This window comes from Somniosus microcephalus, chromosome 24 (assembly GCF_052327205.1).
Source record: "Somniosus microcephalus isolate GS21.2 chromosome 24, FLI_Smic_1.0, whole genome shotgun sequence".
NCBI classification, from domain to species: Eukaryota; Metazoa; Chordata; class Chondrichthyes; order Squaliformes; family Somniosidae; genus Somniosus; species Somniosus microcephalus.
In genome coordinates this window covers 5,346,175-5,360,050 of record NC_141010.1, presented here as the reverse complement: position 1 = coordinate 5,360,050, position 13,876 = coordinate 5,346,175, and the positions used below count along the sequence as shown (strand labels likewise).

At 54.5% G+C, this 13,876-nt stretch overlaps 1 protein-coding gene across 5 annotated transcripts in view; it reads right to left on the bottom strand.

Moving 5' to 3' along the window:
* Positions 1-5,152: 5,152 nt before the first annotated feature.
* The window catches only part of cdk5rap3 (CDK5 regulatory subunit associated protein 3), a 32,331-nt gene continuing 23,607 nt past the window's right edge, over positions 5,153-13,876 (bottom strand). For all 5 annotated transcript variants that reach the window (XM_085966129.1, XM_085966131.1, XM_085966132.1 and 2 more), the window contains exons 12-14: positions 10,111-10,316; positions 7,845-8,016; positions 5,153-5,979 (exon numbers count right to left, since the gene is read on the bottom strand). In XM_085966129.1, coding sequence (XP_085822255.1) covers positions 5,914-5,979; positions 7,845-8,016; positions 10,111-10,316 — 444 coding nt within the window. In that variant the 3' untranslated portion in view covers positions 5,153-5,913. The remainder of the gene's footprint in view (positions 5,980-7,844; positions 8,017-10,110; positions 10,317-13,876) is intronic.

The following is a 13,876-nucleotide window of genomic DNA, read 5'->3' as shown; positions in this document are numbered from 1 at the left end:
TGGAGTAACTGGGTTCAGTTCCGGGCCCCGCCCCTCAGGAAGGATATATTGGCCTCGGAGGGGGTGCAGCGAAGATTCACCAGAATGATACCGGGGCTAAAGGGGTTAAATTATGATGGCGGGTTGCACAGACTGGGCTTGTATCTCGGCGATATCATCCAAAAACACATCAGATTCCACATGTACGCTGCTGACACTCAGCTCTATCTCATCACCACCTCTCTTGACCCCTCCACTGTCTCTGATTTGTCACACTGCTTGTCCGACATCCAGTATTGGATGAGCAGAAATTTCCTAAAACTAAATATTGGGAATACTGAAGCCATTGGTCCCCGCCACAAACTCTGTTCCCTGACCACCGTTTCCATCCCTGGCAACTGTCTGAGGCTGAGCCAGACCATTCGCAACCTTGGTCTTGTGTTTCACCCCGAGATGAGCTTCCGACCACATATCCGCTCCATCACTAAGACCGCCTATTTCCACCTCTGTAACATCGCCTGTCTCCGCCCCGGCCTCAGCTCATCTGCTGCTGAAATCTTCATCCTTGCCTTTGTTGCCTCCAGACTGGACTATTCCAACACACTCCTGGCCGACCTCCCATCTTCCACCCTCTGTAAACTTGAGCTCTTCCAAAACTCTGCTGCCCATGTCCTAACTCACACCCAGTCTCGTTCACCCATCACCCCCTGTGCTCACTGCCCCGTGTCCTAACTCACACCCAGTCCCGTTCACCCATCACCCCCTGTGCTCACTGCCCCGTGTCCTAACTCACACCCAGTCTCGTTCACCCATCACCCCCTGTGCTCACTGCCCCGTGTCCTAACTCACACCCAGTCCCGTTCACCCATCACCCCCTGTGCTCACTGCCCCGTGTCCTAACTCACACCCAGTCCCGTTCACCCATCACCCCCTGTGCTCACTGCCCCGTGTCCTAACTCACACCCAGTCCCGTTCACCCATCACCCCCTGTGCTCACTGCCCCGTGTCCTAACTCACACCCAGTCCCGTTCACCCATCACTCCCTGTGCTCACTGCCCCGTGTCCTAACTCACACCCAGTCCCGTTCACCCATCACCCCCTGTGCTCACTGCCCCGTGTCCAAACTCACACCCAGTCCCGTTCACCCATCACCCCCTGTGCTCACTGCCCCGTGTCCTAACTCACACCCAGTCCCGTTCACCCATCACCCCCTGTGCTCACTGCCCCGTGTCCTAACTCACACCCAGTCCCGTTCACCCATCACCCCCTGTGCTCACTGCCCCGTGTCCTAACTCACATCCAGTCCCGTTCGCCCATCACCCCGTGCTCACTGCCCCGTGTCCTAACTCACACCCAGTCCCGTTCGCCCATCGCCCCCTGTGCTCACTGCCCCGTGTCCTAACTCACACCCAGTCCCGTTCGCCCATCACCCCCTGTGCTCACTGCCCCGTGTCCTAACTCACACCCAGTCCCGTTCGCCCATCACCCCCTGTGCTCACTGCCCCGTGTCCTAACTCACACCCAGTCCCGTTCACCCATCACTCCCTGTGCTCACTGCCCCGTGTCCTAACTCACACCCAGTCCCGTTCACCCATCACCCCCTGTGCTCACTGCCCCGTGTCCAAACTCACACCCAGTCCCGTTCACCCATCACCCCCTGTGCTCACTGCCCCGTGTCCTAACTCACACCCAGTCCCGTTCACCCATCACCCCCTGTGCTCACTGCCCCGTGTCCTAACTCACACCCAGTCCCGTTCACCCATCACCCCCTGTGCTCACTGCCCCGTGTCCTAACTCACATCCAGTCCCGTTCGCCCATCACCCCCTGTGCTCACTGCCCCGTGTCCTAACTCACACCCAGTCCCGTTCGCCCATCGCCCCCTGTGCTCACTGCCCCGTGTCCTAACTCACACCCAGTCCCGTTCGCCCATCACCCCCTGTGCTCACTGCCCCGTGTCCTAACTCACACCCAGTCCCGTTCGCCCATCACCCCCTGTGCTCACTGCCCCGTGTCCTAACTCACACCCAGTCCCGTTCGCCCATCACCCCGTGCTCACTGCCCCGTGTCCTAACTCACACCGAGTCCCGTTCACCCATCACCCCCTGTGCTCACAGCCCCGTGTCCTAACTCACACCCAGTCCCGTTCACCCATCACCCCCTGTGCTCACTGCCCCGTGTCATAACTCACACCCAGTCCCGTTCACCCATCGCCCCCTGTGCTCACTGCCCCGTGTCCTAACTCGCACCCAGTCCCATTCACCCATCACCCCTGTGCTCACTGCCCCGTGTCCTAACTCACACCCAGTCCCGTACACCCATCACCCCCTGTGCTCACTGCCCCGTGTCCTAGCTCACACCCAGTCCCGTTCACCCATCACCCCGTGCTCACTGCCCCGTGTCCTCACACCCAGTCCCGTTCACCCATCCCCCTTGTGCTCACTGCCCCGTGTCCTAACTCACACCCAGTCCCGTTCAGCCATCACCCCGTGCTCACTGCCCCGTGTCCTAACTCGCACCCAGTCCCGTTCACCCATCACCCCCTGTGCTCACTGCCCCGTGTCCTAACTCACACCCAGTCCCGTTCACCCATCACCCCGTGCTCACTGCCTCGTGTCCTAACTCGCACCCAGTCCCGTTCACCCATCACCCCGTGCTCACTGCCCCGTGTCCCAACTCACACCCAGTCCCATTCACCCATCACCCCGTGCTCACTGCCCCGTGTCCTAACTCACACCGAGTCCCATTCACCCATCACCCCCTGTGCTCACTGCCCCGTGTCCTCACACCCAGTCCCGTTCACCCATCACCCCGTGCTCACTGCCCCGTGTCCTAACTCGCACCCAGTCCCGTTCACCCAGCACCCCCTGTGCTCACTGCCCCGTGTCCTAACTCGCACCCAGTCCCGTTCACCCATCACCCGCTGTGCTCACTGCCCCGTGTCCCAACTCACACCCAGTCCCGTTCACCCATCACCCCGTGCTCACTGCCCCGTGTCCTAACTCACACCCAGTCCCGTTCACCCATCACCCCGAGCTCACTGCCCCGTGTCCTAACTCACACCCTGTCCCGTTCACCCATCACCCCCTGTGCTCACTGCCCCGTGTCCTAACTCACACCCTGTCCCGTTCACCCATCACCCCCTGTGCTCACTGCCCCGTGTCCTAACTCACACCCAGTCCCGTTCACCCATCACCCCCTGTGCTCACTGCCCCGTGTCCTAACTCACACCCAGTCCCGTTCACCCATCACTCCCTGTGCTCACTGCCCCGTGTCCTAACTCACACCGAGTCCCGTTCACCCATCGCCCCCTGTGCTCACTGCCCCGTGTCCTAACTCACACCCAGTCCCGTTCACCCATCACCCCCTGTGCTCACTGCCCCGTGTCCTAACTCACACCCAGTCCCGTTCACCCATCACCCCCTGTGCTCACTGCCCCGTGTCCTAACTCACACCGAGTCCCGTTCACCCATCACCCCCTGTGCTCACTGCCCCGTGTCCTAACTCACACCGAGTCCCGTTCACCCATCGCCCCTGTGCTCACTGCCCCGTGTCCTAACTCACACCCAGTCCCGTTCACCCATCACCCCCTGTGCTCACTGCCCCGTGTCCTAACTCACACCCAGTCCCGTTCACCCATCACCCCCTGTGCTCACTGCCCCGTGTCCTAACTCACACCCAGTCCCGTTCACCCATCACCCCCTGTGCTCACTGCCCCGTGTCCTAACTCACACCCAGTCCCGTTCACCCATCACCCCCTGTGCTCACTGCCCCGTGTGCTAACTCACACCCAGTCCCGTTCACCCATCACCCCTGTGCTCTCTGACCTACATTGGCTCCCGGTCCGACAACGCCTCAATTTTAAAGTCCTCCTCCTTGTTTTCAAATCCCTCCATGGCCTCCTCGCCCCTCCCTATCTCTGTAACCTCCTCCAGCCCTACATGCCTTTTGAGATCTCTGCGCATCCCTGATTTTAATCTCTCCACCATCGGTGGCCGTGCTCTCAGCTGCCTGGGCCCTAAGCTCTGGAATTCCCTCCCTAAACCTCTGCGCCTCTCTACCTCTCTCCATCTTTAAGACACTCCTTAAAACCTGCCTCTTTGATCAAGCTTTTGGTCACCTGTCCTACTATCTCCTTAAGTGGCTCGGTGCCAAAAATATTATTATTGATAACGCTCCTGTGAAGCACCTTGGGACATTTTGCTACGTTAAAGGCGCTATATAAATGCAAGTTGTTGTATCCCCTTGAGATTAGAAGTTAAAGGGGCGATCTAATTGAGGTGTTTAAGATGATTGAAGGATTCGATTGGGTAGAGAGAGAGAAACTATTTCCTCTGGTCGGGGGAGTCCAGAACAAGGAGGCAGAACCTTAACATTAAGAGCCAGGCCGTTCAGGGGTGATGTCAGGAAGCACAGATGCAGCAGATCACGAGAGGGGAGAGGCAGATAAACAACTGGAAACCCCCCATCAGCAAACCAGCTTTTCCCATTCTCAAGTACTGTAACCTGTGCTTCAGGAGAGGGCAGTGCACCGTTACAGTGACATGTACTCAGGGATTGATGGACGGCGCAGACACGATGGGCCGAAGGGCCTCTTTCTGTGCTGTAAAACTCTATGACTCTATGATTACTGTATGCACCATCAGACGTGAATGAATCACCACTTTAACCCAGCACCTGTTGTACCGGCAATGCTTGCGGGAGGTTTATTTGGCGCATCAAAATCAATAAATTAAGGGGGGGGAAATCACCTTTAAGACAATAAACTCTAATATGTGTATTATTGTGCTGTAGGATTCTGTGTGCCTGTTAAACCATCCCTTCAAATTACTCCATCCCCCAGAGACGGACCTGTGCCAGAGGTGCTGCACCCTAGTGGTACACAGCTCACAATTCTCTCGTCGGACACAACACAAGTTTGCTGGCTGCATTCCTAGCTTGGCGGGCATGGTATAAAGGCGTCACATACTCACCATCACACATCACTGGAATCCTAGTGGCAACACTGCACCCTCTATAAAAAGCGGCAGCAACATCGGAGCCACACAGTACCAGGCCATGTACTCGGTGTGTGTATTCACCATAGGTGCATACCTACCCACACACACACACGGAAATATGCAGGCAGCACTCGACATGTATCCAAGATGCAGTAACAATGAGGAATGAATTGGCAGCCATTCAAATATCATTTTATTATTGGGTTTAACAATTAGTAATTTTGCCTGTGAGGGGACAGAATAGAGATCAACACACAGCTGTTGTGACAATTCTACCGCGCGTGTCTGAGTGCGTGTGTGTGTCTGTGTGCGTCTGCACGTGCGTGTCTGCGTCTGCGTGTGTGTGTGTCTGCGTCTGAGTGTGTGTCTGCGTGCATGTGCCTGCATGCGATGTCAGAGTAAAAAGCATGTGTTCTGACGACAGACATCGATATGAACTCCACAACGGCACATTCTTATTTAACCGGGGAGTGAGGTACCCGGGTGTGGCCCCTGGACAGGTTTAATTTTTCTAACATCAATTTCGAGGCTTTCCCCCCAGTCTGAGCTAACTGTTAACTGGAGATGGTGGGCGGGGTCTCCAGCTTTACTGAATAACCCACGCATGAACCACTGAATTAAATAATTCCTCCTCACGGGTAGAAAACACAATTTCATCAATTTAGTTACAAAATGTTAGCGACAAATATTAACGTCAGAGGGTTTTATAAACCTTTCCCTTCCAGCTCTGCTGTCTCTATAAGTAGGGCCACAGCACAAACTCAAATCTCCAAAACCCTCAGAGTTACTAAAGTATATTAGAGGCGCGAGTCTCCAGTTCTCTTTTTGTGTCCAACCTTCAATCTACTTTGCTGTGAGCAGCAAGTCCACAAGCAAGTACCAAATAACTGGGTGCGTGCCGGAGGGTTGGCTGTGCCCAGGCACTGCGCAGGCGGGTTAGACAAGGACGCCCATCAGATTTACCCGCCGGTTCTGATACCGTTTGGAGATATCGGCCTCGATCTGAAAGAGAAAACGGAGCAAAAAGGACTTTACACAAGCCCCCCAGCACATGTAGTGTCAGACACTAATACAGTCGCACACTAATACTCCAGTACAATCACAGTCTAGTACAGTCCTATTATTAATACACCACCAGACCACGCGAAGAATGAACGTTTCCACGATTTTCAAAAATTCACTTGTTGAGTTCCCCTCACTCACCATTTTCCCAGCCTTAAGAACAATGAGCTCCGATTGTCTACTGCAACTCCGCTCAGGGTCACTGGGTGCCGATACTGTACATACTGACATGAATCAGTCATTCATGAAAGAAAGACTTATGAAATAATATTGAGCGGCCTACAGGTGGCGCTGTCCAGAGAGTGTATAAATATTCGGGCACGGGCCCAGCTTGCGCAGGACATTCTTAACAGGAACTAGTGAAGGACACAACTAGACCTCCATGTTGTAAAACAGTTGATTAAAGCTTTAACGCTTAGACCAAGTGCCTAGTAGTTTTTTTACGTCACATACTGTGATGAAATATATTCCATTCATCACTGCCTGTTTTCTGTGTCTTGTAACTGCCTGCTTTCTGTGTCTTTTCCCTTCCCCCAGTCCTCATGTATTATGTATTGGAATGTGCTGGAACTGGTTGTGTGCAGGGCTCCGCCCATACCTGGCTCCTTTGTAATCTAACTTCAGTCGGGTTCAGCCTCCTGAAGGTAGACATCTCTCTATTTTACGTGTTATGTTCTGAGTTAATAAAAGCCTTACTTTTGTTCTGCTAACTTCGAGTCTCGGAATAATTGAGGCACATCACATACATCACACTGAGGTTCTGTATCTGGGATTCCACAGAATCCCACGTTCTCATCATGGACATCGGGGCACCGAGCACAGGCCAGGCAGTGATCCAAAGGGAAGGCTGGGAGGAAATGGGATTGAGCGACAGAGCTGCACTGTCAGAGGGAGGCCTGAGCGGTCCATGGTAACTCAATGTCCTCTCAGCTAGAAGCCAACGTGTGCAGCCTGCGAGTGTAGAGGGCAGAAGATGGAGTAAGAAAATCAAAATAGGGGGTAAATTTTGTTTCTAAACATCAAACCGCTTCCATTCACTTGATGGGAAATGTCAAATATCCCCTGTAGCAAACTCTTAGATTAGAATAGTCACGATATTTAAAATTTCTCATTCTCTGCATCTCGCAGACTCTAGCTCTCAATACCATATTCACATGTTGATTCAACAAGCAAGTGCAGTACCCAATAACTGGCATTAATAACGGGTGTCAGCCGTGGCTCAGTGGGCAGCACTCTCGCCTCGGAGTCAGAAGGTCGTGGGTTCAAGTCCCCACTCCAGAGATTTGAGCACAAAAATCCAGGCTGACACACCAGTGCAGTACTGAGGGAGTGCTGCACTGTCGAAGGTGCCGTCTTTTGGATGAGGCGTTAAACTGAGGCCCTGTCTGCTCTCTCAGGTGGATGTATAAGATCCCACGGCCACTATTGGAAGAGGAGCAGGGGAGTTATCCCTGGAGTCCTGGTCACTATCTATCCCTCAACTAACATCACTAAAACAGATTATCTGCTCATTATCACATTGCTGTTTGTGGGAGCTTGCTGTGCGCAAATTGGCTGCCGCGTTTCCTACATTACAACAGTGACTACACTTCAAAAAGTACTTCATTGGCTGTAAAGCGCTTTGGGACGCCCTCAGGTCATGAAAGGCGCTATAGAAATGCAAGTCTTTCTCACTGATGACACCCAGTGGTGGCAGTAGGGACTGCAAGAACCACTTTCATTTTTAATCTAAACCCCACTCACTAGCGATGACATTTCGAACAGCTTTAAGCCCGCACACGCGTGTGCCTGAACGGTTCGCTCACCAGCTTCCGCAGCTCTTTGGTTCTCTGGATGAGAAGGTCTACTTTCGGTTCGAGGGCAGCCTGTTCCTCCAGAGAATGCTGTCGCTTCCGGACCATCAGGTGCTGCTTTTCTCCCACCATGTCCGCCTGTTTCAACTTCTGTTGCAGGAGCTCAGTCACGCGGTCTACGTACCTGCGGCAGCGAAACAGCACCATTAAACGCATGCAACCTGCCGTACTTTACATAAGAACATAAGAAATAGGAGCAGGAGTCAGCCATACGGCCCCTCGAGCCTGCTCCGCCATACGGCCCCTCGAGCCTGCTCCGCCATACGGCCCCTCGAGCCTGCTCCGCCATACAGCCCCTCGAGCCTGCTCCGCCATACGGCCCCTCGAGCCTGCTCAGCCATACAGCCCCTCGAGCCTGCTCCGCCATACGGCCCCTCGAGCCTGCTCCGCCATTCAATAAGATCGTGGCTGATCTTCGACCTCAACTCCACTTTCCCGCCCAATCCCCATATCAGTTAAGAGTCTAAAAATCTATCGATCTCAGCCTTGAATATACTCAACGACTCAGCATTCACAGCCCTCTGGGGCAGAGAATACCAAAGATTCACAACCCTCTGAGTGAAGAAATTCCTCCTCATCTCAGTCCTAAATGGCCGACCCCTTATCCTGAGACTATGACCCCTGGTTCTAGACACTCCAGTCAGGGGAAACTTTAAGAATTTTATATGTTTCAATGAGATCACCTCTCATTCTTCTAAACTCTAGGGAATATAGGCCTAGTCTACTCAATCTACGATAAGAAATAAGAGCAGGAATTGGCCCCTCGAGCCTGCTCCGCCATACAATAAGATCATGGCTGATCTTGGGCTCAAAGCCACTTTCCAGCCCGCTCCCCATAGCCCTTCACTCCCTTATTACAACAGTGACTACACTTCAAAAGTACTTCATTGGCTGTAAAACGCTTTGGGACATCCAGTGGTCGTGAAAGGCACTATAAAAATGCAAGTCTTTCTTTCTTTTTTCTTTCTCATAGGACAACCCTCTCATCCCAGAAATCAATCTCGTGAACCTTTGTTGAACTCCCTCCACGGCAAGTATATCCTTCCTTAGGTAAGGAGACCAAAATTTATTTCACTGTGTGTGACTTATTCTCTCCTCTCCACCGCCGCCCCCCGCCCCACCCCACATCCCTCTCAACCTCAGGGTTCTGACTGTTGCTCGGAGTTTGTCTCCACTGGTGCTGGATGGCCTGGAGTACCTCGCTCAAAGTGATGTTAGAAGAGGAGCGTCGGTGACCTATTTATCCATGGGACGCAGCACAGCTGTTAACACCGTCTTGCTAACATGCCAAGCAGTCAAGGGATGATCAGAAGACTGACTGAATACTAATAAAGGTGTGAGAAAAGATCGGCCCTCTACCACCTAGACGGACAAGGGCAGCAGGCGCATGGGAGCACCATCACCTGCAAGTTCCCCTCCAAGTCACACACCATCCTGACTTGGAAATATATCGGCCATTCCTTAATCATCACTGGATCAAAATCCTAGAACTCCCTCCCTAACAGCACTGTGGGAGCACCTTCATCACACGGACTGCAACGGTTCAAGAAGGCAGCTCACCACCACCTTCTCAAGGGGCAATTAGAGACGGGCAATAAATGCCGGCCTTGCCAGCGACGCCCACATCCCGTGAATGAATGAATAAAAGGTACAAACCGTGGGAAAAGCAATGATGGTGTCGCGCAGACGCACTGAAGAGGATTACGTAATGTACAAGATGGCTGCATGGGTTAACGACAGCCAAGCATCACCCTGGCGTGGCCCTGGCCTCACCCGATGCCAGACACGTGCAGCCTGCAGCTGGAATTACTTAGGGGAGGGGGACCTGGGCTGATGTTTCCCCACCCAGCCTAGGATGCTGTGTCTGACTGTAGCACCCTCACTGCTGTTGTGCTTCAGCCACAGCTAACTCACAGATCTGGGATTAATACGTAGAAACACAAAGGGGAGTGGAAATCTGGAACTCTCTCCCCTTAAAAAGCTGCCGAGGCTGGGGAAGGGTCAACTGAAAATTCCAAGACTGAGATTGATAGATTTTTGTTCGGCAAAGGTAACAAGGATTACGGAACCAAGACACAGATCATGCATGATTTAATTGAATGGCGGCACAGGCTCGAGGGGCCAAATGGCCTCCCCCTGTTCCGGTGTAAACCCCGGAGGAAGGAGAGTTCAGCGTCCAAGGTGAAATTCAAAGGATAAAACATGAGCAGCCCCGAACCTGGGAGAGGCGTGGATCATGAACAGGTGCCGCATCTTCACGTTGATCAGTCTCTGGACGAGGTCCCTCACGAGCGTCATCATGGCAACGACCTTAGCGACGTCCTGACTCTGGACGACGGCCGGGGCGGTTTGAAACTGGTTCATGGAGAGGATGTCTGCCTCCTCGCTCATCTCAGTGAGTCGCTGGCTCAGGAAGACCTGTAACTGGCGGGGACGATTAAAGGAATGCAATCAGGAAACCAGCCGCCAGAACAGACGAGGCGCTAACGTTCACCCTCCGACCAAAATGACAACCAGACACTTGGTCAAAGGTGACAGTCGCGAATGTTCGATCACACAGTCTGGGGGGCAGGTCTCCCCCAGTGATTCCCCCACAGTCCGGGGGCAGGTCTCCCTGTGATTGCCCCACACAGTCCGGGGGGGCAGGTCTCTCCCTGTGATTGCCCCACAGTCCGGGGGGGGCAGGTCTGCCCCTGTGATTCCCCCACACAGTCCGGGGAGGCAGGTCTCTCCCCATGAATCCCCACACAGTCCGGGGGGCAGGTCTGCCCCTGTGATTCCCCCACAGTCCGGGGGGGGGGGCAGGTCTCTCCCTGTGATTCCCCCACAGTCCGGGGGGGCAGGTCTCTCCCTGTGAATCCCCCACAGTCCGGGGGGGGCAGGTCTGCCCCTGTGATTCCCCCACAGTCCGGGGGCAGGTCTCTCCCTGTGAATCCCCCCCACAGTCCGGGGGGGCAGGTCTCTCCCTGTGAATCCCCCCCACAGTCCGGGGGGGCAGGTCTCTCCCTGTGATTCCCCCACAGTCCGGGGGGGCAGGTCTCTCCCCATGAATCCCCACACAGTCCGGGGGGGCAGGTCTCTCCCTGTGATTCCCCCACAGTCCGGGGGGGCAGGTCTGCCCCTGTGATTCCCCCACAGTCCGGGGGGGGGGGCAGGTCTCTCCCTGTGATTCCCCCACAGTCCGGGGGGGGCAGGTCTCTCCCTGTGAATCCCCCACACAGTCCGGGGGGGCAGGTCTCTCCCTGTGAATCCCCCCCACAGTCCGGGGGGGCAGGTCTCTCCCTGTGAATCCCCCCCACAGTCCGGGGGGGGGGGCAGGTCTCTCCCTGTGAATCCCCCCCACAGTCCGGGGGGGCAGGTCTCTCCCTGTGAATCCCCCCCACAGTCCGGGGGGGCAGGTCTCTCCCTGTGATTCCCCCACAGTCCGGGGGGGGGGGGCAGGTCTCTCCCTGTGAATGCCCCCACAGTCCGGGGGGGGCAGGTCTCTCCCTGTGATTCCCCCACAGTCCGGGGAGGCAGGTCTCTCCCCATGAATCCCCACACAGTCCGGGGGGCAGGTCTGCCCCTGTGATTCCCCCACACAGTCCGGGGGCAGGTCTCCCTGTGATTCCCCCACAGTCCGGGGGGGGGGCAGGTCTCTCCCTGTGAATCCCCCCCACAGTCCGGGGGGGCAGGTCTCTCCCTGTGAATCCCCCACAGTCCGGGGGGGGCAGGTCTCTCCCTGTGAATCCCCCACAGTCCGGGGGGGCAGGTCTCTCCCTGTGATTCCCCCACAGTCCGGGGGGGGCAGGTCTGCCCCTGTGAATCCCCCCACAGTCCGGGGGGGGCAGGTCTCTCCCTGTGATTCCCCCACAGTCCGGGGGGGCAGGTCTGCCCCTGTGAATCCCCCACAGTCCGGGGGGGCAGGTCTCTCCCTGTGATTCTCCCACAGTCCGGGGGGGCAGGTCTGCCCCTGTGAATCCCCCCACAGTCCGGGGGGGGCAGGTCTCTCCCTGTGAATCCCCACACAGTCCGGGGGCAGGTCTGCCCCTGTGATTCCCCCAAAGGTCAGACACTTCCCTAAAAGAAGCAAAACAAAATTAAATAGAAGTATCGGACCAGTATGTTTTAACAAGTTGAGTGCAATCGTCCCTTTCAGCTACTGTACAGGAGCTGGGGTAGCCCAGCTTCCAAACAACGTTCCACACTTTGCTACGATTTGCTTAGGAGGAAGGAGAGCAGGACTGAGCCCCGGCCCAGGCAACATCACACTGCTGGGCAGAGCATGAAGGGAAGCCCCCATTACTCTCACTGCAGTAAATCGTCTGAAGGTCACAGGTGATGGGGAGGTGGGCAGGACATAGCCCCCTCAGGCTTCGAGTGTCGCAGGAGTATGATTATATAACACGAGAACGAGTTAGAAGGACGATGTTTTTAACAATCTATCCAGATAAAGCTTTTGAAACTATAACAAATGGAAATACTCAGCAGGTCAGGCGGCATCTGCGGAGAGAGAAAGAGTTAACGTTTCAGGACCTTTCCCTGACCTGCAACGCTGACTCTGTTTCTCTCTCCACAGATGCCGAGTTATTCCAGCATTTTCTGTTTTTATTTCAGATTTCCAGCATTCGCAGTATTTTGCTTTTGTAAACTCTGAGACTATCCGTCACCCTTCAAAGTGTTAAAAAGGCGGCGGCTATTTCAGGCTGAGGTGAATTCCAGGCTAATGTTATAGAGAGAAATGTGTAGCGCAATGTTCCCCGTCATTTTTTGGGGGTGTACGACCCCTTTAAGGGCCTGCACAGCCCATTCACAGTTTCGTGCCTGTGTGAATTTTAACATTGCAAAAGCCGGTCCCGGGCTGCGTGGGACCGACAGAGAGCTGCGCAGCTTATAGGGAACATTGGTGTAGAGCCTGACCTGGAGCAGGAATTGTACAAGCACCGTGCAATCTACAAACTTCCCTCACTAGCGGTGATTAATGTCAGTACCCGTACAGATCGCAACCCCCCTCCTCCCACAGGGGATGCCTGACCAGCAGGTAAACACATCGGCTCCAGTGATACCGGGCCAAGAAAGGAACAGCACCTCATCTTCCAATTAGGCACTTTACAGCCTTCCGGACTCAATATCGAGTTCAACAATTTCAGATCATAACCTCGGCCCCTATTACATTTTTATATATTTTTTATCCACACCTTTGTTTTGTGCCCTCCCCCTTTTTCTCTCTCCCACATGGCAGCTGTCTCCCATTCTGCCAGCGCATTTCACACCTAATCTAGAGCCGTCTTTTGTCTCCACTAGCCCTATCACCATCTCGTCTTGTCTTGAATATCTCTTAATGTCTCTTCACTTCCCCTTTTCCCAGCCCCCAAACTGGCCTTTTAATCTGTTTCATTTCCTGCCTTTTTGTCTCAGTCCTGACGAAGGGTTTCGACCTGAAACGTTGACTCTATTTCTCTCTCCACGGATGCTGCCCTGGCCTGCTGAGTTTTTCCAGCGTTTTCTGTTGTTATTTCGGATTTCCAGCATCCGCAGTATTTTGCTATCGTAAAGGAAGACAGTGGCCAGGTTCTGTCCCTGGTCTGTGTCGGCTGCACCCGGTTCGATAGGGGGGGGGGGGGGGGGGGGTGGATTCTGCAGGTGGTGCGCTAGAATCCACAGCTAGGAAAAGGAATAAGACATAGTCGGCTAGCGGCCGTTGCTCCTTGTGGCTCTCTAGGGGCCTTTGCTGTGAATCAAAAAAAGTGATATCGAAATTCTTGCTTGTGCAGTGCACACTTTCTTGAAGCATCACACTCACTTATGGTCACACTCACTTATGGTCACACTTAAGCTGCCACACCTAAGACACCACACACTGACTCACCAAGGGCTGCTCCGCAGGAGATCTGTGGATCAGAGGAGGAGCGGAATGGGGGAAAAGTGGGGGTGAGGTGGGAAAGAGAGGCAGATATGGAGCCAACTTTAAAGGGGCGGGGTGGGGAAAGAAGTGTTTTTCTATC